General features: G+C 44.4%; 1 protein-coding gene across 2 annotated transcripts in view; it reads right to left on the bottom strand.

The window, feature by feature from the left end:
- Positions 1–16,641: 16,641 nt before the first annotated feature.
- Positions 16,642–26,965, bottom strand: part of LOC127058877 (zinc finger and SCAN domain-containing protein 29-like) — a 394,206-nt gene continuing 383,882 nt past the window's right edge. The window contains exons 1-2 of one of the 2 annotated variants that reach the window (XR_007776476.1): positions 18,604–19,151; positions 16,642–17,269 (exon numbers count right to left, since the gene is read on the bottom strand). Coding sequence is in view for 1 of the 2 variants with exons in the window: in XM_050969321.1 (XP_050825278.1) it covers positions 16,719–17,269 (551 nt within the window). In the remaining variant the exon portion in view is untranslated. Of the gene's footprint in view, positions 17,270–18,603; positions 19,152–26,965 lie in introns of those variants that run through there. The other variant, XM_050969321.1, reaches the window with a different exon arrangement.

Raw genomic sequence — 26,965 nt, 5'->3', positions numbered from 1 at the left:
CTTAATCCCTTCTTTGAATGGTGGAATGTTAATGATATTACAGTCAGAACATTCTCACCTTGTTTGCACAGCTGCACAATTACCAGGTCAATGTCTCTATTTCAAAGATAGACAAGCAAAGACAGATAAACACAGATAAAAGTCAAAACAAAAAGGGAAAAGAAACAACAGGAGCACTAAGGCTTTGTCTACACTGGAACTTCCTCGGCAAAACTTTAGTCATTCAGGGGTGTTAAAAAAGACACCCCCCTGAAGGCAAAAGTTTTACCAACAAAAAGCACCGACATGAACAGCATATTGTCAGCAGGAGCACTCTCCTGCCAACAAAGCTGCTGTTGCTCATGGGGGGTGGGAGTTTTTTTGTCGGCAGGAGAGCTTTCTCCGCCAACAAACAGCAGCTACACTGCACACTTTTTAGCGGCACAGCTGTATCGCCACAGCCATGTCGCTAAAAGCAAGGTAGTGTAGACAAAGCCTTAGCTACTATAGAGGTGGGTGCCATAGAAACCTTTAAAAGAGAAAGGCTTTTACAGGTCTCCCAATCTACAACACTCTGCTCTTATTTGTAGGAGAAAATATATATATATATATTATATAAAACAGATCAAGGTTACAGCCAAAGGGCTTATTTACAAGTATTGATTTAAAGTAACGTAAGCCCTGTGGTCTGAAGCTCTAGAAGGTAAAGGGTTCTCTGCTTCCATCTGTTGGTGAACAGGGGAAAGAACAGCCATAAAATTGCTTTATCTGCATAATGAATGTACCCAGAATGCCAGATCATCAGCAGCTCCACAGGGGAAGACGCTCTCTTCCCTCTTCTATTAGTTAACAGGGGAAGTATGGCTACTTAACAGAGAAGGCTACATTTGCATAAGATTTCTACCCAGAATTCCTCCAGAATACTTTGGGAGTCACCATAAGAGAGTACAGAGCACACTATAAGAGAGCTCCAGACTACTATGGTGACTCCCAAAGTATTCCTCCAGAATACTCTGGGAGTCACCGTAAGAGAGTACAAATTCAGAATTAGTTGGGTAATGGAACTGAAGAAGGTACACAATGGATCTTATTTTGTGACTAGATTTCCATATAAGGTTTCTATATACTAGTGGTGTGTCTTATCACTGAAAATTTCATGCTGTAGGGAGATGACAGTGCAGAAGACAACAACAGAGCTGAATGAACTCTGGTGAGATTCTTCTTCTCCAGTTACTAAATAAAGCTGAAATCACTCTTGATGTGTTAGCTGGTAGACCTTCAGGACAGGAATATCTAGTGCAGTGGTTCTCAAACTTTTGTACCAGTGCCCCTTATCACATAGCAAGCCTCTGAGTGTGACACCCCACTCCCCCGCTAAATAAAAAACACTTTTTAAAATATTTAACACTATTATAAATGTGTGAGGCAAAGCAGGGTTTGAGGTGGAGGCTGACAGCTTGCGACCCCACATCTAATAACTTCATGACACCCTGAGGGGTCCTGATCCCCAGTTTGAGAACCCCTGACCTAGTGCTTCCCGAGGGGCTGGAAACAGCCCTGCCTTTGTGCACCTCAGGATTCTGATCCTAGACTACCCACTGACACCAAAGTGCAAGTGGGGTTGAGCAGATGTGTTGGCTGAGCAGTCTAGCTAAGGGAAGTTGGATGTGGCTCATTCTGAACAGCAAAAGCATTGCAAATGGGTCAGCCAAAGGGAGCTGATATAAAGTAAGAGAAGACATTTTCTTCCCACAGCAGCTGAACACATTTTGTCAAATAGCAGCCCCTGTTCAGCCTGAGAATGAAGGACTGAGCTTGAGTTGCTGATACATTGTACTACAGCTGATGTCTGGCCCAGACCCTGAATATTTTGTTAATATTTTTTGCCTGGCACTTATTTGTTGGCTAAGTTCAATATTTTTTGCCCAGGGTCTCCCACTCATTAGAATGCACAAGAGAAGTCTAGCTGCAATGTTGGTCAAGGTACAGCCCCTGAGACAAACGAAGCCCACAGAGCCTGGCCCATACCAGCCCTCAGCTTTAGTTGACACGGGGTGCAGTTCTTGTAGCTGACAAGCCTGCAGAGCTCCAAAGTGATATTGATTAGAGGATGCCTGACTATGCTGGAATGTGTTGTCTTAGCAGACCAGACCACCATATTAGAGATGTGTGTGGCTCCAATCTACTCCATTTCATGCAAATTATGTCCTCTCTTGGGTTTCTGGTATGTTGCCAATGGGGCCTCATTCAAAGTTTGCATGCCTTATCTGTCTGTATTTATCTTTAATTACATCTGATCATCGGCTTCCAGAACTAAATAACTACAACACAGCGCTCCAGGACTGACTGTTTCCTGCGATTCCTGAACTTGCTTTTTCAGCAGAAGACACATTAAGATATATGAGAAATAAAGCAGCTACTTAAGAACTACTTCCCCCTTTTGAAAGAAAGGTTGTTAAAGGAAATTAAAACAAGTACCATATAATGTGCTGTTAAATAAAATCATGATGCCCACCAACATTAGAACTGAAGGGTAGTTTGCTAAATGAAGACATATTTAAACAAGCCTGATAGTTATATAACTATTAGTTCATTCTCTAAGACAGCTATGGAGCCATAATACTAAAAAGATAGAGTATTACTGCAACAATCCCTGAGAAATTGATCATTATCGACAGTTAATGCCTACTTTGTCAGCTAATGGACTGGTGAGAATCAAGTGTGATTAATATTCCCCAAAACTAATCACAATCAAGCTATGGCAAGACTAATTATGCAAGGGGGTTACTACAATCTAAGAAGAAATTAATGAAAAACCATAGTTACCACTTTAGGAACATTAACAAATACCTTTTTAAAAGTTGTTGGATGTGTCCTATTAAGTTAAAAAAGGATTGTCATTGTTACTCCAAACAGAGGCTCCTTTTTATGCCTTCAGCACTACTAGGATTAATTTAATCTGTAAATTGAAGTAGCAGGCAGTCTCCTGACCTCAGCAGATCAGGGCAGGGCAACTACCTTCTACTCTCTGATGACAGTGGCAGAATTAGGGAGAGAGAAGGTGACTGATGACCCAACTCCTCTGCTCTGAAAATAGCAATATTCTCTGATTTCTCTTAAAACCTGATCCAAGTCTCATTTAAGACCATGTAATGGCTCCCATTGAGTTTAATATGAATTGGATCAGGCTTTTATTCAGACACAGTTGCTTCTTCTATATGGCCCTGACTCAGTACAGCAGTAAGCTCATATTTAAATCCATCTCTACTCCAGAAATCAGTTGGGCACATACTTCATTTAAAACATGGGCTATAGTCTCATTGAACTCCAAGGGACTGAATGACATGCTTAAAGAGAAGCACATCCCCAAGTGATTTCCTGGATGAGGGTGCTCTCCTGAAGTGGGGCCATGGTAATTTACCTTTTTGCACTGTGGTCAGCATTTTGACTTGAAATAATAGTATCTGAAAAAATCATGCATTATTTTCTGTTTTCAGATTAATAACAGATCTGACTATTTTTTTAAAAGATATTTTAATTTTAAACAGAAAAAAGACGACAAGTTCTGGAATATGGCAGTGCATCTGTTAATCCCACACAACTAAGAAAGAGGAATGATGAGCCCAGATATATCAATTTTACTTTGAAGGACTTACTACAAATCAGAAACTAAAGAAGCTTATTTCCCTTGGAGGCTATTTTTTTTAATATAGTGATATCTGACAGTGTAACCAAGCAAGTTTCCTCTGTTGATACAATGATGTGCCTCAAGTACTGTGCTAATTACACATTTGGCAGTAAGTAAACTCCTCCACATTAGAGAGTACCTATTAGTCACTATGCAAAATCCAGAGTACAGATCAACAGTGTAGCACAAATGCCACAAAGCAAAAGGAAGGGGGTCATCTGACCACAGCCATCAATGGCAGAATGATCTGATCCTCTGCAAGTGGCAGGAGGAAGTCTGCAAATTAAATGTCAAATCCTGCCTCTAAACTCCCTTCTCCCATGAAGCTCCCATATTAATATAAACACTGTCAGGCCCCCACCCATTATTAAAAAGAAAACCTCTCTAGAGGAGAACTTTTCCCTATGCTCCCAGTGCACTTTTGTCTGTAGTCCCCGTCCTAAGTAGTGTACAATCTTTCTTCTTTTCTGCCTCTATTACAGAGCTAAGTACATTATTGGAGCTTAATATCTTTAACCACAAAACAAAGCAAAAGCAAACACTTACCTTTGATGTAGGTCTTGCATGCATTACTGTTCATTTAAAGTAATAGGAGTTTTTGAAATCTTTGGAAGTAGAACTGAACCAGTAGAGAAGATGCTAAATATACTGAAAGCTGGTGGTGGTGGGGACTAATATCTTTTATAGGACTAACATTGTTGGTTAAAGAGACAAGCTTTTGAGCTTACACAGAAAGGTGACAGACAAGAACTGGTGCTACTTCTGCTGTGAGCTATGTGGCTGGATTTTGTTGTACTTAGTTTAATGATTGCATTACAATTTAAAATGCTAGAAAATCCTATTATTAAACCTAGTGCTCGATCTGAGATAACACAGAAACCTCTTTCCTTATTGGTGCGAACTTCTAAAATGTCAAATCATATTGATGCAAGTCTGATGCTCCATAGAATAAAGTGTGTGTGAGAGAGAGAGAATATGAAAAGTCCTCATTTTGCTGTTTCTGCTTTTTTAGGTACTTCCCACAGCTCCTCCTCTATACAACTTGGGGCTCCTACATACTGGCATCAAGATTTCTGTCTATATTTTTTTATAAGGAACTGTAATACCTAAGAACCACGGCGGGAAAAATCCTCCGGTGATGAATTCATTAGTAATGCCCTAGATAGAAATGCTTTAATTATTGCCTTTTACTGTTATATTTAGGGAATGTCCATATGCCCAGCCAGATGCATGGTCACATTGCACTTGGCACTATATAAACACATATCATGACACAGTCCTTGCCCCAAAGTACTTACTAGCTCTGAAGTCACCAACACCTAAAAAGATTAATTCTATTTACTTCTCATGAACTGAAAGTCAGATGACAATACAGTTTAGCAATACTGGATAAAGCACTTGCATATGGGTTTTTAAAATAAAAATCATGACCTGTCTTGATTCTGCCTGTTCTTATGGTAGGTAAATTGTCCTCCTTCCAGCATTTATTCAAAACTCACTTTCACTGCAGCTGGGAAAGTTGACAGTAGCCAAGCAACTGACCTCTAAAAGGGTAACAACACAGAGACCTTTCACCCAGAAGATGCTGCTACTCGTACAGATGGTGATGTAGACTTTGACCGAGTTGTGCAGTTTATATAGAGTCATATCAAAACCAGACACTCCCTCTTAACATTATTCCCATGGTTTCATACGATCATTTGCAAATAAAACCTGACTTTCCCATGGACCATCAATGCTAACCTTTCATTGCCAGATGGTTTTGAAAATATATTAATAGCAAAACACATACTAGTTTGTTTGGAAAATTTACCCCATTCTGGTACAATTACTTCAGTATAAAGGGATAACAACTGATTATAGTTGGCAGGGGCAGCTCTGTGTTTTTTGCCGCCCCAAGCTCGGCAGTCAGGGAGCCTTCGGCAGCATTCAGGGAGGTCTGCTGGTCATGTGAACTCGGCAGTGGTTCTGCGGGTGATCTACCAGTCCCGCGCCTTTGGCATCCCCGCTGCCAAATTACCACCGAAGCCACGGGACTGGCAGACGTCCTGCAGAAATGCCGCCGAAGGCTCCCTGACTGCCGCCCTCACTTCGACCAGCAGGTCTTCCCCCTGGCTTGCTGCCCCAGGCACGCGCTTGCTGTGCTGGTGCCTGGATCCACCCTTGATAGTTGGACAAAGGAATAAAGGGGCTATAAGTAACACTTCTGGGCAAAGGACCAATATTTCCAGCAGTCCTATCAAAAAGAAAGGTTTCAGAGTAGCAGTCATGTTAGTCTGTATCTGCAAAAAGAACAGGAGTACTTGTGGCACCTTAGAGACTAACAAATTTATTTGAGCACAAGTTTTCGTGGGCTACAGCCCACTTCTTCGGATGCATGGAATGGAACATATATTGAGGAGATATATATACACATGTAGAGAGCATGAAAAGGTGGGAGTTGCCCTACCAACTCTAAGAGGCCAATTAAGTAAGGGGAAAAAAAAAACTTTTGAAGTGATAATCAAGATATCCCAGTACAGACAGTTTGATAAGAAGTGTAAGAAAATTTACAAGGGGAGATAGATTCAGTGTTTGTAATGGCTCAGCCATTCCCAGTCCCTATTTAAACCTAAGGGGATTGTATCTAGTTTGCATATCAATTCCAGCTCAGCAGTTTCTCATTGGAGTCTGTTTTTGAAGCTTTTCTGTTGCAAAATTGCCACCCGCAGTCTGTCACTGAATGACCAGAAAGGTTAAAGTGTTCTCCTACTGGTTTTTGAGCACTATGATTCCTGATGTCAGACTTGTGACCAAACATTTCCATTATATAGCCAACCATTCTATTAGAGGGCAACTGTATGTGGTACTGACATCTCGCTCCAATTTTCATAGGACTGCCTCCCTCCTTGCTATAATAAAGCGACTGACCCCTCAAATCTATAGTTAGCATAGAGCCCTCTGTTTTCTACCATAGTGTTAGCAACTGATCTAATCGTTTTATACATATTTCTTGCTGACCTGATTTTTTCCAGATTTCATTTTTAAACCTCAAATGCCTTAAATTAATCTTGCACAGAGTTTGTAAGCCCAGGAAACTCACTGAGTTTGAAAGAGATTGCCTATAAACACAATCGATGGTAGTAGAAACAGTAAACGTCTTCTCCCAAGTTTATTTTCAGTGAATTTCAGAAAGGTTAAATACCTTGTGACAAATGTAACTGACTATTATCAAATCAAAACCCAAGAATGGAATGAAAGATGGCTAAAGAAAAACTGCACATGATCAGTCATTTCAATTCAGGTGAAAACCTCCTTTTGGAGGTTACAGTATATTTGTTGCGTGGGGAAATTAACCACACACTTGTCTCTACATTTAAGGCATAGCCATATCCTTGTGTGTACAATTGATTTCCTTAAAAAAACTCTTTTCTTACTTAGTGGTATGTTATGAAGGCAAAATAAATATTGGTTGTACGTTGAATTCCTGAAAATGCTACTAAAACATATAAGTGGTAGCACTTGCTGTTTCTACTACGATCCATTGTGTTTACAGGAAATCTCTTTCAAACTGGGATTGAGACACACTGTGATACAGAAACAGTGTTTCTGTTCACGTTACCAATGCCAGGGAACGTAGGGGCAATAGAGCTGTGATGCGAGCTCCTGATGAATATTGTAGTTGCATTTTATAGCCCTATTTTCTAGGGAAATAAATGACATGTTTGAGACATTTACTGTAGTACAATAATCTCTTGTTAATTATGAAGAACCTCTATTCATAGTAATAACTCCTAACCTTTCCCTAAGTCCTGTAAAGAATGAAGGTCCAGATACTTCCATCTGTTCACCTGGGTAAGAGGATTATAAAAAGCCATGGGCTGTTTTTAAACCAGTGGGAAATGCTCTTGATCAATGGAACATAGTGTGTTATATACATCAGTCAATAAACCCAGATGAGGGGCTGCCTACCCGTTTGCTAACTTTCTAAATAAATGGCTGCATATTCATTCTGTAAAGCAGGGCAAGTTCAGTACAAGACTCATTGATTAAAGGGGTACTGAATGGATATTGAATTGAGGGAGAGAGGGGCAGACAGATATAGCCATTACACTGTATGCCATTTTCATGCTGGATTTCTTACCACCAATACATTAACTGGAATATTCTGAGCTAAGGAACTCTACTGCTAATAAAAGAAGGGTGCTGGTCACCAAACTCTCCCCCTATTCATTTTATACTCACGTTAGCAGCGTTAGAGAACACAGAGCATTTGAGCAGACCTGTGCAGTAGTGTAATTAATTTCCAGGCATGCTGAGCCAGCTTGAGCACCTGTTCTGGGTTGGCTGTTAACAGCAAGGTTCCACCTATTACACAGAGACAGAATTTGCCATGGAAATTACCCCTTGCTTCAGAATTCTCCCTTGGAATCTCAGCTTTCACTTGTTAAAATAAATAAGCCTCTAGGCCTTATAGTTATGAAGAAAACAGTAATCTACTGTAAACTGATGCAGCGATGCCCACTGCCTAAGCCTACAAAGAGCTGAAACAATGGCTCTGAGTGGTGTAAACTGCTCCCATTCATCTCAATCAGCACCACATGCACTTGGAGATTCTGTGGCTACAGAACTATGCAATTCAGCATTACTATTTCCCATTTGACATTTTGCTGTAATAGATGCCCAGCATTTTCCTTCCTGACCTGCTGGGACCTTCCTGCAGCTGCTTCTTGTTCTCCAGCTTTCCTAACAAGGTAGAACTCATTGGAGTACAGCATATATGCTCTCTACATTGTTCCATTAAGCCACAGAGCAGGATGGCGGCAGAGCTAAAGTTGGAGTCCAGCTTTCAGTCAGGGAGCAATGGAAGCCAGAAGTGTAGGCTGGCACATAGTGGGTGTTCACGTACTGTGGCGATAGGTACAAGAAAGACCCAGATAAACTAGGTTCCAGTTGGTCTCTCTGGGATGGATAAGTGGGTCTTTACAAAGTGTACCAACTGCTTTTATAAACAAAATGTATGAGGCTAGGCCTTGGGTTACTGTAAAGTGTTACTAGTTTCAGACAAACCCTAACATCTAATCTTGAAACTTCTCTTCTGCAAAGTACTTGATATGTTAATTACAGTCATATTAAAAGAGGCATTCTGGAGATTATGTGCACTACTCTTTTTCCTTCTTTGTTATTAGTAGTCTGACTCTGAAAGCTAGTTTAGACTCTTCTAATGATTATCTAGCTCTGTTTAAGTGTTTTTATGCAGTATCCACTGAGAAGACTTCCAAATTAAAAAAAAATCACTCATATTTAACTGCAACAGCAATCCTATTACCTTATTGCTATTCTGACAAGACATTAGGCTGACAAGATTGTGCATATAAATTACATATCCATTTATTAGCTAAAAACTATTAAAATAAGCTTGCAGAATGGACCTTTAAGAATTGAGAAGGTAAAAGAAAGTAAATTATGCAGGTGGAACAAAAATGAATGTTTATTGATCTTAAAGTTGTATTCAATTCATGCAATTTCACTCTACAAAAATATTTCATTGTTTTAAACGCCATTAAGATATCCATATTAATTGAGAGTTTGTGTCTGTGAAATATTTAATTTCTCCTTGTAAACTTTTTGATATTTGCACTAAATATGTATCAAATTTACTTCCAAGATCGTCACTTCAGTCAACTCAATTATGTGTATGGCTTGTTCGTTTTTCCACACCACAAATAAATTTAAATGAGACCTTTCATAATAGATATAAACCATCAATGTATTGCTTGCAAACAGCAATAAATAAAGCTAACTGGGCTCTATGGCTTCAAATGAATTTCAATCTAATCAATTATCACGGGCCTGATCCTGCAGAGTTCTGAATGACCACAACTCCCAGGGATGTGCTAGAGGATGGACTCTACAAGTAGGCTCTTGTAGCCATGATACAAGTGGGGTGGGTCTCTCCACCACCTCCAAACTGTGATGCAGGAGTCACACTGATCCCAATGCTCCATTTTTCTCTCTTAACTTTGTTTGTTTTAAATACTTCAAAGCCCAGCTCTCTACTCATCTCCCTGGAACAGCCCAAGACAGGTGTGCAGTTTTAATGCTCCACACAAAGGCTCTAAAATTCAAGCTGCCAGTTTTCAAACCTTGGCTGTGGTTGCTGCATATTGCTTCTCTTTCTTATTCTGCCAGATTCACCCACAGAAGGAGCTTGGGGATCTTAACTCATTTACTTGCCCCTCTGAATAATAGAGCCAGTCAGCCAAATAGCCAAAGCATGCATTAAGGAGAGAACCTTGGCTTTCCTAGATGATCCATTGGGTTGACAAGCCTCCAAGACACCAGTTTGGTTGAAATGATGAGCCAAACAACTTTCGGATATAGTGAAGCAAGTGCTGTTTGGACTATCGTTAAATTAATAACAATGGAGCTACTGTAAATGGATAAAAGTAATCTGCTGATCCACTTGCCATTACTGGCTGCTCAGTGCTGTGATGCTAGAAACCGCTTAAGATACTCTCTACAATGCCAGATGTACCATGACTCAGAGGCAAGTGCTGAAGGCATTTTAGCAGCTAGATAGACCCGAGTTTTGGTAGGTCCCACTAAGCACATAGCTACAGTGAAGGGATATTTTACTAGGACTGGCAAGAAAGAGAAAGGTTGCAAACAATCCAGGGTACAGTGGCTTAAGCAGTTACTCTTCAAGATAAAACAGTAGCAGTTCATAGTTTGACCCCTGGGGGCATCCAAAAGAGGGTTGGGCTCCTCAGGCCTAGTCCCAGAGGTGCCTGTTCCAGTCCATTTATCTATTAAAGGCGAGTAGATGTCTGCATTGGGGTGCCCTCTGTGCAGGGCCAGCTCCAGCTTTTTTGCCACTCCAAGCGGCGAAGAAAAAGAAAAAGAAAAAAGATAAAGCTGCGATCGGCCACACTTCAGCAGCGGCTCTACCGCGCTGCTTCATTCTTTGGCAGCAATTCGGCGGCCGGTTCTTCCCTCCGAGAGGGACTGAGGGAGTCAGCGCCAAATTGCCGCCCAAGACCTGGACGTGCCGCCTTTTTCCATCGGCTGTCCCAAGCCCCTGCTTTCTGCGCTGGTGCCTGGAGCCGGCCCTTCCTCTGTGTTGTCCCCCTGCTGCTGCAGCAGTGCTTCCTGCACAATTCCTTGAATGAATTAGCTTATAAATAATGACCCTCCTCCCCCATATTAACTTGATTCAGTTTTTGTTGTTATTCATATCCATTTAAAGTCATTATAATTGATTGAAGGCATGACAGATTTACTGGATTCTGAAGACAAATTTGGTCAAGATAAGCACTCTCATATTCTAATCCAGACAAAGCTGAACTGCCAGGACTTCTTGCATATGAAGAACAGGGGTACGAATCTAGCCAAAGCCTATTTTCTTTTGAGATTTCATATGCTTCCTGGTTTCACTTGGTCTACAAATACTGGAAGAAAGAATGATCTGGCTCCAGGTCAGAATCAAGAAGGGAAGAAGCACATGAGAATGGGAAATAATAAAATTCAATTAGGTTGTAAAATGTTTGTAGTTTGTTTTGTTTTTAACTGGGTTGATTCAGATTAGTTCTGTTTCTGATGAAGGTTCAGATCAGTTCTTCTTTTATCCTAAAAACCTATCACTATTTAACATATGCTTAAGATCTGGACCTGTAAAAAATCAAACATTTTAGATGACTCAGGCGCACAGTACTATTGTATATATTGCAACTTCATCCATTAATATTGTGTTTGATTTAGCACAGCCATGCTATAATTTTGTAAATTCTGTATCATTAAAAACACTATTGACCAGCTTAGTTGAGTGTTCTAAGAATCCATGTAAATTATCCTGATCATTGAAATAATACAAGACAGAAATTTTTGCTGCCATAATAATATAGTCTCTGGAAAAATTGTCTTTTCATGGGTATATAATCACATAATGAGATTCTGCTTGCATTTCAGAGTAAAAACTGAACTAGGTGAATGTCAGGAAAGAACCTAGCTATTTTAAAATCATAACTACCCATTCACAGCCAAACATAATTCACTTTCATTTGCTCAGTTGGCAAGGAAAAGATTTAAAATTTCCTAAAATGTCTTAGGCCTATTTATCTTCCTCCTGGCCTAACTTACTTCCTCCTTTTGTAATGAGAGTTCTAACTATTATCTGCTCTTGTCTCTTATTACATTATCTAGCATTCCTCCAATGATATCAACCTCAACCACTTTCATTTGCCACTTCTTCCACTCCACTCCTTATATATGGAATGCCCTCCCCGAACTGATCCCTACAACCATCGCTCTTCAAATTACTCCTCAAGGTCCACATTTACCATGACACTTGCAAGCTATGAGCCAACTAATAATGGCTCAACAGAGGGGCAACTGGCAAGTACTTCATATTAAAAAATATGTGTTTTTTTAAAAAGCCTTTGTATGGTTTATTCCTCTTCCCCTCACCATTCATATGTTGCCTGCCTATAATGCTTAGTCCTGCCATGAGTGCAGGGGACTGGACTAGATGACCTCTTGAGGTCCCTTCCAGTCCTATGATTCTTAGAGACCAAACCTGCAAATACTCAAGCATATAGTTAACTGTACTCATGGGACTAATCCCATTCAAGAGCTTAAGGGTTTGCTCCTGTGAAGTGCTAAGTACTCCTTAAGAGTGACTTAGGGCCCTAAACTCCCACTTGTCCTAACTTGCACCTCTTAGGATTAAGCACCAAATGCTTGCAGGGTTTGACCAACAGATTGTAACGTTTTTGGGTTAAAGGACTGAGTCTAACTATACATGGGCTGACAGTGCCTAGCACATTGTAGGCCCTCCCTTAATGGAAATAATGAATAATGACGACTTCTAACATCAGTTAAGATAGCTTATGTCACATGAGTGAGTATTTGCAGGATTGGGATTTGAATGTGTAATTGTACAAAAGAACTCAAGGCTAATGTTACCCAGGGCCAGAAAATGTCAATAAATTATGGCATATTATCAAAATCTTGTCCCTTCCCATCTCTTCTACACCCCTCCTCCAGCCCCACCTCCCTGAAAGAAAAGCCCAAAAGGAAGAAACTATGCCATGGGTTGGCAGAGGAGGATTGGCTCTTTAAGGCTATAATATTATGTGATTAACAGTACAGCTGGCACTGGACAAACAGCAGCAGCATCTTCCAAAATTAAAACATGTAGCCTTTCAGATGGATGAGCCATAACACTTATGGGCCCAAATCCTGCAAACACGCATGTGAGTAGTCACAATGAAGCCAATGGGACTGCACATGTGAGTAAAGATACTCATAAACATTCTTGCAGAGCCAGGCCCTGTAACTGTATGTTGTGCCACCGATGAAAATTATCTCAATACAAACCCTGTTTACAGGACTATGTCTCTCCACAGGCATGACTATAGTATAACTCTCAGAAGTATGGTTGCTGCTCATGCTGCTTTTTACAGGAAGAATGAGAAATGGCTAGTGTTGGAACTGAAGGAAAGGCAATGCAAATCTACTGTACGTGACTTGAAATAGTGGTCTGAGGTCTTGTCTACACTAGCAAATCAGGTTGGTTTAACTACTTCAGTCAAGGGTGTTAAAAATCCACACCGCTGAGCAGTGCTGTTAAGTTGATCTAAGTCCCCATGTAGATAATACTAGATAGCACCTCTTGGTAAGTGGATTACCTACACCAACAGGAGAACCCATCCTTTTGGCATAGGTAATGTTTACATTGAAGCACTACAGCAGCGATTTAAGTGTGGACAGGGCCTAGGAATCTGTGTATTATGAGATCTACATATATCCATAGTATAGAGAAACAATGTTTGCTAAGAACAAGTAGCTAGAAAACTCATATTGCAGTAAAGGAAATCCACACAAGGTCTGAATGTCACAGAATGGTATAAAGCACAGGAGTAAGTGAGTTAGCCTCACAGATAAATAGAATGTGGGATTATTTTCAGGAAATAATGTCCTTGTATACAGGACTATATGATTAACTAAATTGTTTATACTAAAAATGATTTGCTTCTTAAGATCTAAAACCTTTTTAAAGATTTACAAACTATAGTGTGTCGCGCATGTATATAGGTATGATATATATGTAAATAAAATGTTAAATATGTTTAAAGAAAGTTATTTGTCAACATTATTGAATCTACAAACATTAAGGGCCAAATCTTGCCCTGAGGTGTGTGACTACAACTCCCAGTGAAGTCACGGCTACGCGGCTATCTATGTGGAGGCCATGAACTGTGGTACTTGGTTTCCAGAGGCAGATTAGGGGTTTGTGGAGCCCTGAGCCAGAGCAAGAGGGGGCTCCTCCACCCTCCCACGGGTGCTCCTGCTGGGGAAAAGTGGTCAGGGCACGAGGGCTTCCTCTGCCTGCCCGGCACTCCTGGTTAGGGAGTGGGCTAGGGGCTCGGGGGCTTCCCCTGCTCCCTGGCAGGACTGTCGGGTGGGCGGAGCAGGTTGGGGCAGCACCCATTTTTCCAGGGTCACGGGCCCCATTGGCCTAGTGGCTAATCTGTCACTGTCAATTTCCACAAACTGCTAGGCTGCTTTCCCCTTATTTTTCATTTGTAGTAAGACAGCTTTTGAGATTGATCAGACACCTGAGCTTCACTGTAACACTTCCTCTTGACATCTGTTTATTGCTTTTTCATACTAGAAAGTGCAAGAATAAAAATATTATTTAAATTAAATGAGGATTTTGTATTTGATTTTTTCTAATAGTAATGTTTCATAGAAGTTTCAAAAATATTTTTATTTTCATCACCTAATGTGCAAACACATTTTTAAATACAAATATTAAAGTAGCTCAGCACATATTTTGAATGTCAAATACATATAAACAAAGGTACTTTGCCTCTGGATCAGGAAAAATATATATATTAAGTGTGTAATGTTGAATGAGATCAACAAAGCAGCAATAATGGGAGACTTCTACCACCCATATATAACCTGGTCCTATGTCATGTTGGGACAAGGTTTAAAGAAGCAATGTCAACATCTTGAGACATCGCCTCTTGAAACAGCTACTTCTACAGCACAGTAGAGGAGAGACTGTTCTCATTTCAAGCTCTGTCTGCATTAAGGAAATTTGCACTAGGGTAAATTTAAGTCCTGTCTATATTAAGAAAAATATACTGGTGTAAAAACATGCTTTTCTGTACAGTGCTGGCTAAAGCAAAACTGGTGTGCAAATTCCACTTTATGATAATACAGTGTATTTACATAAGGGCTTTGTATATATGCACATTTCCGTAATGTAGATGGGGTCGTAGTATGCAAGGAATTTGGTTCAAGAAGTAACTATTTTCAATCAAAAGTATAAGGGTATGGCTACACCTACAGTTTTGCAGCGCTGGTAGTTACAGCTGTGTTCGTACAGCTGTGTAGGGCCAGTGCTGCAGTGTGGCCACACTGACAGCTACCAGCGCTGCAGTGTGGCCACATTTACAGCACTTGCAGCGCTGTTGGGAGTGGTGCATTGTGGGCAGCTATCCCACAGAGCACCTCGTCCCATTTTGGCGCTGTGGCTTGTGGGAAGGGGAAGGAAGTGTGCGGGTCTTTCCGCTTCCTGTTCCAACGCCCCTGGTGCTTTGCTACACATTCTGAGCAGTTTGGCGGCATTGTGAGTCTGCAGTGCGATTTCTGAGATTTCTATTACAAATGGAGCCTGAGCTGCTGAGGACCTTGCTGATGAATGTTGCCAGCACATCACGCATGGCAGTGGAGGTATTCCTTCAGCTGCAAAGTGACAGTGAGGAGTCAGACGATGATATTGAAACGCCTGACGCTCAAGACACTCAATTGCTTGTGGCAGTAACAGACGTGCTCAGCACCGTGGAACGGCGCCTTTGGGCTCGGGAAACCAGCACTCAGTGGTGGGATCACATCGTCCTGCAAGCCTGGGATGACGAGCAGTGGCTGCAGAACTTTTGGATGAGAAAAGCCACTTTCATGTCACTGTGTGCTGAGCTCACCCCTACCCTGTGGCGCAGGGACACGAGATTGAGAGCTGCCCTGCCAGTGGAGAAGCGGGTGGCTATTGCAATCTGGAAGCTGGCAACTCCAGACAGCTACCGATCGGTGGCGAACCAGTTTGGAGTGGGAAAGTCCACCGTTGGAATGGTGCTGATGCAAGTTTGCACAGCCATTAATCGCACCCTGTTAAGAAGAACTGTGACTCTTGGGAACGTGCAGGACATTGTGGATGGCTTTGCAGAAATGGGTTTCCCTAACTGTGGAGGGGCAATAGATGGGACGCATATTCCTATTCTGTCACCACCCCACCTGGCATCAGAGTACGTTAATCGCAAGGGGTATTTCTCCGTGGTTCTGCAAGCGCTTGTGGATCACCGTGGGCGTTTCACTGACATTTACTCAGGATGGCCTGAAAAGGTGCATGATGCACGCATCTTTCGGAACAGTTCCCTGTTCAGGAGGCTGAGGGCCGGGACTTTTTTCCCAGACCGCAAGATCACAGTAGGGGACGTCGAAATGCCCACTGTGATCCTTGGAGACCCCGCTTACCCCTTAATGCCATGGCTCATGAAGCCATATACAGGGAAGCTTGACAGGAGCAAGGACCGGTTCAACTACAGGCTGAGCCGGTGCAGAATGACTGTGGAGTGTGCTTTTGGCCGTTTGAAAGCCCGCTGGAGGTGTCTTTATGGGAAGCTAGATTTGGGGGAAAGCAGCATCTCCGCTGTTATATCCGCGTGCTGTACCCTCCATAATATTTGTGAAGGGAAGGGTGAAAGATTCAGTGAGGAATGGACCTCCGAGGTTCGACGCCTAGAGGATGAATTTGCACAGCCAGAGAGCAGGGCTACTAGGGAGGCCCAGGAAAGGGCTTCAAGGATTAGGGATGCTTTAAGGGAGCAATCTGATGCTGAGAGCCAACAGTAATGTTTGGTGCCTTTGCTGTGCTTTGTTCTACCTTGGGGTACAATATTTACCACTTCCTGCAATAATAAAACGTATTGTAAAAGCCATAAAATCCTTTATTCAAAGTACAGTACATAAAAGGCCAGGGGGGTTAGGGTGGTGGACTGTACATTCATAGGTTTGAATATGTCCTGTTTTGATTACTGTTCAATGTCTGCTGCACTTCAGGATTACTATGCTGCAGGGTAATGGGGGTGGAGTGCACAGGGTAAGAATTATAGTTATCAGGGCTGGTAGGTGATCGTACAGGTGTTGGGGGCAGCTGGGGGTAATAAGAAACTGGCTGCTGGAGAAAGGTGTTTTGTGCAAATACTGGGGAACAAGAAAGAGAGCTTTGGGAGGGCTGTGGGTTACCACGGTACATATCTGCCTGCATGGCTACGAGAGACTCGAAAGCCTCAGTTTGGCGAGCCAGGAGGCTTATCATCTGCTTTGAGGTTTTTTTGATTGCCAATTCCTTTCTCCTGCTTTCTGTTTGCCTCCAGTCATACATTTTCTCTCTCCATTCATACATTTTCTCTCTCCATTCCTGCGTCTTCCTACTTTCTCTGTTGTAGTGATTCATAACTGCTTTGATCAATTCTTCTTTTGATTTTCTGGGATTTCTTCTCAAGTTCTGCAAGCGACGTGAGGCCGGTGATCCGGCTGCATTAGTCAAGGTCACTAGAAAAAACAAAGATAGAACCATGTAATACACAGAGGCTACATTGTTTATTATCACACAGTGAAGGAGTTTTTAGACTTTTTGTAGCATCCTTCCCACATACCTCACATAACACAGAGAGGCCAGGGAAGCTGAAAGTCATGGCGAGCAATGGGGTGAGTGTTTCTGCCCCGAGTGCACCTGGGAGGGGGAATTGACCGATGGGTCACTGGGGTTTATCTGCACTGGGTACAGGAGGTAGCTGGTGTCCTGCACAGGGGACAGCAGTGAATAGGAAGGTGGCGAGCTGCTGGCGGGGGGGGGGGGGTCCGCGTAACTGCCGGCCTGCTGGTGAGGGGGGGGAAACGCACAGCTGTGCTGGCTGCCTGCTGGGAAGGGTGGGGGAACACCGGAGCGCACCGCGAGCCTGGATGCCTGCTGGGAGGGGGGTGGGGGAAGACCAGAGGGCACCGCGGGGCTAGCTACATGCTGGGAAGGGGGCGGGGGGAAGTCCGGAGCGCACAGCTGTGCTGGCTGCCTGCTGGGAAGGGTGGGGGAACACCGGAGCACACCACGGGGCTGGATGCCTGCTGGGAGGGGGGTGGGGGAAGACTGGAGCGCACCGCGGGGCTAGCTACATGCTGGGAAGGTGGGGGGAAGACCGGAGCGCACAGCTGTGCTGGCTGCCTGCTGGGAAGGGTGGGGGAACACCAGAGCGCACCGCAGGGCTGGATGTCTGCTGGGAGGGGGGTGGGGGAAGACCGGAGCGCACCGCGGGGCTAGCTACATGCTGGGAAGTGGGGGGGGGGAAAGACCGGAGCGCACAGCTGTGCTGGCTGCCTGCTGGGAAGGGGGAGGGGAGACTGGAGCGCACCGCAGGGCTACCTACGTGCTGGGAAGGGGGAGGGTAGGCCGGAACGCACCGCGGGGCTGGGGAGGGGGGACAGCGAACCTGGCGCCCTGCACTCAAGTATCCCTAAATTCTCAACAGGGTTTCCTACTGCCAGATATATCACTGCTGCGTGTTACCTGGGAAGAGAGGGAGGGTCTTCTACAGCAATGTGGATTCCGCCCTGGCCCCTATGCAGCTTGCCTGTGTGCAGCCATGGTCCCCCCACCCCTCGCTGCACAGTGGATCGGACAAGTTAGCCTGACCGGGACAGGGACCACGGTGGCTTCCCGATAAACTTGAGAAAGCACATAGCGCACGCTCTGGCCGCAACTTTACAAGGGATTACCGAGGCAGATTACAGAGACGTGATAGAGCAAATCAATGGGCTATTCCACGTTTAGGCATGCATGCAGGCAGCCATAACCAAAACCCTCCTCTCCCAAAACATAAAAATCTGCTTACCCTAAGCACGATCCTCAGTTTCTTCCTCACCAGCAACTTCCTGCTGCTGCGACTGGCTAGCCTCCTCCTGGCTTGAGAAGAGCTCCTGGCTGCATGCCTCCTGGGACTCCAGGGTGTCTCCCTCCACGTCAGTAGCCTCACTGTCGGCTTCCTCTACACCCTCCCCCACTTCTCCCTGCTCTGAACTCTCCATCGTGGTCCTCGGATTGGCAGTGGGGTCACACCCAAGTATGGCATCCAGCTCCTTGTAAAAACGGCAGGTTGTGGGGGCAGCTCCTGAGCGGCGATTTCCCTCACGGGCTTTGCAGTAAGCACTCCTCAGCTCTTTTATTTTGACCCTGCACTGCAACGCGTCCCGTTCATGGCCCCTTTTCAGCAAGGACTGCGATATCTGCCCATAGGTATCATAATTTCTCCTTCTGGAGCGCAGCTGTGCTTGCACAGCCTCCTCACCCCAAACACTGATGAGGTCCTGCAGCTCGGAATTGTTCCATGCTGGGGCTCGTTTGGGGCGTGGAGGCATGGTCGCTGATTGATTGAATGATTGATTGCACTCCACACTGGCTGAACAAACAGGAAAGGGATTTTTAAAATTCCCGGGGCATTTAAAGGAGGGGTCAGCTGAGCCCAGGGCAGTGGAGTGTGCATGATTACCAGAGAGGCTTCTAAGGTATGCTGGGATACCTCCTTATACCACGGAGGTCAATAAAAGCGCTGGTGGGTGTCCACACTTGCTGACCAGCGCTGGATCACCAGCGCTGGAATCCCTACACCCGAGGCTCGACCGGGTGTACGGCCAGCGCTGCAACCAGGGAGTTGCAGCGCTGGCCGTGCTTTGCAAGTGTGGCCACATCCTAAGTTGCAGCGCTGTAACCCCCTCACCAGCACTGCAACTCTGTAGTGTAGCCAAGCCCTTAGTGACCGGAATATCAACTACAGCTATATAGCTTATGGCACTCACTCCACAAAGGGATTTTAGCCAGTGCATCTGGCTGTCACCACTCTCCCAACCCACTTATAAAATCCCTCTGTGAAGTTCTGCAGAGTTGACTGCTAAAGAGCCTGGCTCCATTGCACACAGGAGACTTTAGAGTTCCTCCACTAGGCCCTTTTGTATCTCAGTTCCCTGAAACACCACCATATGCAATACAATGTACTAGTCTTAATCTCATTGTTTGGTTTACACTGGGTATGGCTACATTTGGAATTTCAAAGCTCAGTCCCGGCAGCGCTGCGGTAGCGCTGCCACGGCAGCGCTTTGAAGTGTGAGTGTAGTCAGAGCGGCAGCGCTGGGAGAGAGCTCTCCCAGCGCTGCATGTAAACCACATCCCTTATGGGTGTAGCGTGCAGCGCTGGGAGCGTGTGATTACACTGACGCTTTACAGCGCTGTATCTTGCAGCGCTCAGGGGGGTGTTTTTTCACACCCCTGAGCGCGAAAGTTGCAGCGCTGTAAAGTGTGAATGTAGCCATGTCCTCAGGCCTCCTGGATCACTTCATGCTGTGGGGTGGGAGGGAGTGACATTCTTTTGGTAAAGCAAACTTCTGTGTGGAGTCAAAAGGGCACCCAGACTCGTGACGGTTAAGTTGGGTGGCTCCCATGTTGTGAGAGGGCTTTAAAGGACAGCATGGGCCAAGTCCCTGTAAGATTTCCAGCTCCCATAAGACTTCTGTGGCAGGCCGGAGATCTCGCAGGATTTGGAGCCATAACAGGAACCCTGCATTCAGGAACACTTTCTGTTGCCAGTTTGCCTAGCAGTCAGGGGGACCAGAGCATGCAGAGCAGCTCTGTTCGGCATGGAGCATAGGCAGCTGTCTGGCAACAGCCCAAACCTGCTTGACTGTGCTGGGCACATGGCTGGCAGGCTGCAGGGCTGGGACCATGGGTGACACAATGGTGTGCCAGGGCTAAGCAAGAATGAAAGGCAGCCACACCCTGTGATGCTACAAGACCAGGTGGGCAGTGGGATGGGCTAACTGACCCATTACAGCTGCTTGATACAGAGGGCCATTTGCTGCCTATCCTGGACCAGGGAACAACTGGAAAGGTCAGGAAGGAGAAAAAAAAGAGCAAGAGGCCAGGAAGGGAGCCGTGTTCTAAGCAGCCAGAGATTGGGCAATTTGTGAAGATGATGCAGTCCCTTTCAGATCCTGCAGCAGGATGAGTTCACAAATAGTCAGGGTCCAATGGGAGTGCAGGGAAAAGATCCAGTGGTCCAGGTGTTTGGGGTTCAGCATATTCCCTCAGTGTGGCTGCATAGTCTCAGACTGGCAGTTCTGGTGTGAGGAATAGGCGAGGTTCTGGATGGCTTCAGGGTCAGGCCTCTGGGGGATCATATGAGGGAATATGAACGGAGGATCATAGAATAAGCCAGCTGCCTGCAGGCATGCGGTGTGGGAGCACCCAATGCCCAGGCACTCTAGCTGCCAGCTCTCCATCTGATGGCGCCTCATTTGGCAGCCTTACAGCTTTCAGCATCACATCTATTGGCCCCACAGCCCCATGCTCCGCAGCCTCTGGTTTCCTTGTTCCTGGATCTAACGCCTCAGGATCCCCACTCTCTGCCTTTATTGCAACAACCAAGAGGGTTGGTCCGAATATGGTCTCATAAGCAGTCACTTCTGATCACTGGTGGCGCATCTTCTCAAATCAACACGTGAGAAGATATGGCAGATTGAGTATATGGACATATTTTCCCTGCTGTTCTGGAAACCTATAATGGAGGAGAGGGATGAGGCCCAAAAGGAAAGAAAAAGATAGGACAAGGCACCCCAACATAGGGAAGAATTGCAGCCTACATGTGGGTGATGGTGCAGTTATGGCAATGTATGGGCCTGTGCTGAAATATTTGCTTATTATATGTAGAGCATATAATTCATTTTCAGGCATTTAAGGGCTTTTGCATGATGAGCATGTTAGAATGAGAGCCACCCGGAACGCTTCTTTGCATTGGGATAAAATTGATCAGGAACTATGACAGGAGAGCATGGCTCAAGGGCCTCCTTTAAGGGAACGCTGCACCAATAGGGGACATATACTGAAAGTCAGGGCATGAGAAGGGGGACAGGTCTTAGCTTAAGGCTTTCATGCTGGGAATACAATGAGACGGGGAAAAAAAATGTGCATCTGGTAGGTTTTGGCAGGAATGTGGGCGTTGTGGAGGTGGGCACACATCTCCAGGTTGCCGGTGTGTTAAGTGCATCTTCCCCAGGGGATGTGGGCAGCAGCCCAAGCCCATGCAGAGTGGGGCTTGGGCCAACATGGCTGAAAAAGGCAACATATCCAATTAACTTGGGTGTTTTGGCCCCCCTTTTAAGGGATAGTCTCAAGAAGGAGAAAGCAATAAACTTGTGGGATGGCTTTGTTCAGGATTTTAGGATCCCCTATGAAGGGAAGAGGATTCACATCATGGCAAATAATCTCAGATCTGTTAAGGGCATAAGGGGCCCAGCCAGGGACAAGATCCAAAAAGGAGGCTACTTTGGGCAAGCATGCTGGTCCTTTCCAACAAATATCATTATCTAATCTCCATATTTCCCTTTTTTTCTTAATAAAATATCTGGTGAGTGTCACCTCATTCACCATCTCTCATAGCCTAAAGAGGGATCGGTAAACAATGCAACTAACCCCAAGCAGTGCACCGTGTGCTATGCGTCATTCAACACAGTGGTGCACATGATCAACTCATGCGGTCCTGCTATTTTGCTTTCAAAGACCAACATAAAGTTGGCTTTCTACTTCCTGATCTATCCAGCAGACTTTGATCTCTTGGGCTTTTTTTCCCCTATTGTCAGTTTTATGTGGACAAATGCCCAAGGGCTGTGCTATTTTGTGGGCAACCTTTGAAAAAATTCAGTACAATGCTGGACTGGGTGGTCAGGAGGCACCCAGAGTACCCACAGATAATGCACTATCTAGACAATTTCTTGTTTGTAGGAAGGGCCAAATTAGGCGAGTATGAGGGCTGCTTTGGGTTTTTCAGAAGCGGATGGAAGAATTGGGCGTGCTTTTAGCTAATGAAAAAAACTGAAAGCCCTGCTACCACATGACGTACTTTAGCATTGAGCTCGATACAGTCCAGGGCAGTCACAGACAAGCTCACAGCACAAAATCATACAGTTGTCAGTGGCAACAGGACCAAAGAGGTTTGTCTGAGGGATCTCCAATCTCTATTGGGCATTTGAATTTTCTATGCTAAGTCATATCCCCCAGACATGCCTTCTGCATGCAGTTTGTCACTGTGACAATTGGGGCCTATGCCTCACACCATTTGATAAGAGTCCCTCTGGAGATGAAGGAAGACCTGGCATCATTTCCTCATTCACTGTAAAGGGATGTCCATCTGGAGGTTTGTTTACATGTTTGAGGTTGACCTGCAGGTCCACTCAGATGCGACAGCTGTGAGAGCTTTTGACTTGTATTTCAGAGGCACTGGAGTGCCTGGAAGTGACCGTGGGAGTGGATGGAAGCTGAAATTTTGAGGAACATCCACTTTTGGTGGTAGTCATCTTCTGGGGTGGGGAGTTCAGAGACAAGATGGTCAGGTTTGGATGCCACAATCAAGAGGTTGTCCATATAATGGACTCTCAGTCCGCTAAATCTGCCAAGATAATAAGGTTGGTGAGGCCTTTCATTCTCCATAGGTCCAGTAAAAGATATTATCTCACCCACTTTGTCTCTCTAATATTCATTTCACTGTCAAGCATGTACCTGGGCTTAACAATGGCATCACCTATGGTGCTTCTCATTTGCAGGTTGACAAATTCTGAGCACTGGACTCTGTGGAGGTGCCTGAAAAGATATCAGCAGCCCTATGGAATCTTGGTTGCTAGAAGCAGTATCCATGGACAAGGGACCACTTAAACCACACATCTTTTTGGCTTACATGATGGTGTTTGAGGAGTCCTTGTATATTCCAGGGGGTTGTAGGTCTATCCATGGCCTAGCCTATACCCCAAATTTGTTGGTTTGTGATCTCACTACTTAGGCAAGGGCTCGCACCACTGACAATAGCTAACCAGTTAGCCACGATGCCTTTTCCTGCAGGTCTGGGGGTATTTCAGATACTTGTCAGGGATTCATGGTCTGAAGGATGCTGGAGGATTGGGCCCAGGCTGCCGGGACACTGAGTGATGCCAGAATGCCGATGACCTTGCACGTCCTTAGGAAATTAGTTAAGGTTCTTCCTCAGATCTGCCACTTGGGGGTGAGGGATTAGGCGGAACTCTTCAAGGCAGCTTTTCTGTTGGCTTTCTTCAGCGCCTTCCAGGTCAGTGAGCTGGTCCCTTCCACCAGAGGACACTTCCGGATGGGCTCTCAAACTAAAGAACATGAAGTGGGAAGCGGACTCCATCTGACTCACAGTCCACATGTCAAGAACTGATCAAATTGGGAGTTGGCAAGGCTATTGCTCCACTCCACTGTGGTGAAGGGAAATTGTGACTTGTTTGGGCACTGTGGGCATATGTGGCTCAATGGCCATCCAGTGGGGGTCCCCTGTTCAAGCATGGCAACTGCTCCTTCCTAACCAAACTCCAGTTTGTGGGAGTGTTTAGGAAGGGACTGTCATTTTGGAGCTTGCCACCCAGAGAGTATAGCTCCCACTCCCAAATAGGAGCTGGGAGAGTCACTACCCACTTGGGTCTGTGCACACGAGAGCTCCAGGCTATAGAACGCTAGCAATCCAGGGCCTATATGTCCTACATGCAGTTGCCTTATGGGAGGTCAACACAGGCGATGGGTCGTAAATATCACAGCTTTTAACTACATCTGCTTTCTTCCTCATGTCTATTATATAGGACATAATGGCGCACACTCTAGGCTGAGAATATGGATTTGTGGGTACAGCCTTGTGCATGGGGCATAGAAGAGAGCATATAATTCAGTTAGAGGTTCGCAGCCTGGTCTTGGGAGTGATGTGATTTTGTCATTATTCTCTCCTTGGTGAATAACCTGGGAACATGCTCTGGGCTCAAGATGATTCAGAAGACTTAAAGAAATATTGGACTGCTGGCAGATGTGTTTCTTGGTATGAGGATAGTTTGGTTGGAGATGCTGGCCTGCAGGATTTGCTGGACTGCAGTCCATCCACAAAAGGTGGATAGGGCCAGGGGAAAGTCCAACCAAAACAGTGGTGGGCTGCATGCAGCCTGTGAACTGCAGGTTGCCCACCGCTGAAGCAGAAGGTATCAACATGGCTGGAGTCATGAATGCAGCCCAGCTTTATCAAGAGGATGGAGAGTGCCCCACTAATACAGGTCCTGATTTGTTCCTGGATGATTTCGGTATTGAGTTGGCCAAACTCCTCGATAGCCTATGCAGACAAGCTTATGCTGACATCTTGTGGCAGGTGCCCAGTCAGGAATTAACTGAATTACGCTTCCTATCCAAAAAAGGTAACACAGTGGACATTCTGAGGACATCTCCCTACATCACAAACATCTCAGGTGAGTGCCCTCCCTATAATTTAGTTGGTTAGAATGCAGTTTAGAATTTCATTCTTCCTCTTTTGTATGCAGTGTGGTACCTGTGTTGGTCCCAGGATATTAGAGAGACAAGGTGGGTGAGGTAATATCTTTTATTGGGCTAAGTTCTGTTAACTCAAAAGCTTGTCTCTCTCACTGTCCCCACCTTCACAAAATACATTTTTCTTGGTGTGCTTGTTATTCACATTCTGGCATCTAATTTTCCCAGGTGGGTTGCCTGAAGATTGATTTAGAATATGCTCTGAAATGACTCATTTCTGCATTAGTGTGATAACTCTGTTAGACGTCACTCATTCAAACAGATCCAGAAGCCCACTTTTCCTCCCATGCTGGAGGCTCTACCTCATTCGTTCAATGTAGTATGAGAAACAAAGATAAGCATTACCAGTAATTATAGATGTGTTTACACTGCTCTAATTAAGGTGGTATCAGTGGTTCCATTAACCTTTAAGTCACTAGTATTTGTAGATTTTGTCATCTACGTGAATAAATAACATTCAAGAAAAAAATATCAGTGGATTTAGTGCATGTAAAGAAGCTAGAATATCAGAACAAGGTGCAACATATCCCCAATGCCAGAACAAGCATCTCTCCACAGTGCTTTTACCTGGAAGGACCCACAGCTCTCAGGATTGGATCCTCAGCTGGTGTAAATTGATAGTGCTCCACTGTGTTCATTGGCACTATCGCTGTAAGGCCAGATCAGTTGTCATTCCTTTTCACTTCTTGGCCAACATATTTCTCATAGGCCACTGAACGGAAATTGGATGATAGATAGAAATTGCTACTGACATAAGCCCAAATAAATAAATAATAACCCCCCCCTAAAACTAAACATTCAAGAATACAAAAATAGAAATTCTTTGTTTCCTTTTTTATGGTCCAACATTTAGCTGTCATGAAGTTTTATTTTTTTAAAATCCAGTACAAAACCTCCTGTATTTTTGCTGCACCTGACCTCTGAATGGAAAACTTGCTAACATTTAGAGAAGTTACAGAAAGGACATACATGACAGAAACAATGGTTTGTGAAGTAGAAGAACTAAATCTTCTGGGTGTTCTGAAAAGGATGTTTGCAGATGTAGCTGTGTTTAAGCGAGGGAAGATTTTTGTCTTTCCATATTTCCCAAACATTTCAAAAACCAAGATTCATTCTTCAGAAGCAGTCTGTGAAAACACTTCCCATGAGCATATGAACATCCAGGAACAAAACAGAGCCTTTGGTGGGATTTTTAAAATTTAATTTATTTATTTATTATAGACTGTTTCTGCCAACATTGCCTTTTCCCTGACTGAATGTCCTGCTCCGCAGCTACAATGACAAGAAGTACTGCTGCAGTGATGTAATCAAAAATTCTGTTTACTGTAGTGCATTCAGCAGCTTTGTATAGTGAGAATACAGGAGCATCAACAATGGAATAAACAACCCTGCCACCTTATAAACCACTCTAAAAACCAAAATAATTCTATTTCTCTGAGAAATCATCTACCAGTATTTTATTTTTCTGACAGCCCTAACTCTAGAGGGAATAGTCCAGAAAAAATGGTGAGGAGACCTTTGTGGAAATTTCACCTCACTGGATCATACTGCAAGAGGTAGAGATGTAACCTATCTAAAATTGAACAACACTCACAGTATCTTGTATCACCACAGACTGACTCTAGTGTCTTTAGCAGCACATGGATGATTTGGACATCCTATGGATCATCCCTTCTTTCCCGCAAATAGTATGGTGAGCTTGTGTAACATGAGACTCGCTGTTCTCCTTTCTTCAGTGTTCACAAGGTAGTTTAGGTTCTGCCACACAGACCCGTGCCACCCCTTTTCTGGCAGGACCCTTCACCAGCACAGTAAGGCTACAGTGAGGGGCAGCAGCA

Source organism: Gopherus flavomarginatus, chromosome 10, assembly GCF_025201925.1.
Source record: "Gopherus flavomarginatus isolate rGopFla2 chromosome 10, rGopFla2.mat.asm, whole genome shotgun sequence".
Taxonomy (NCBI): Eukaryota; Metazoa; Chordata; order Testudines; family Testudinidae; genus Gopherus; species Gopherus flavomarginatus.
Note: the sequence above shows the minus strand (reverse complement) of the source record. Positions and strands in the feature narration are given on the sequence as shown.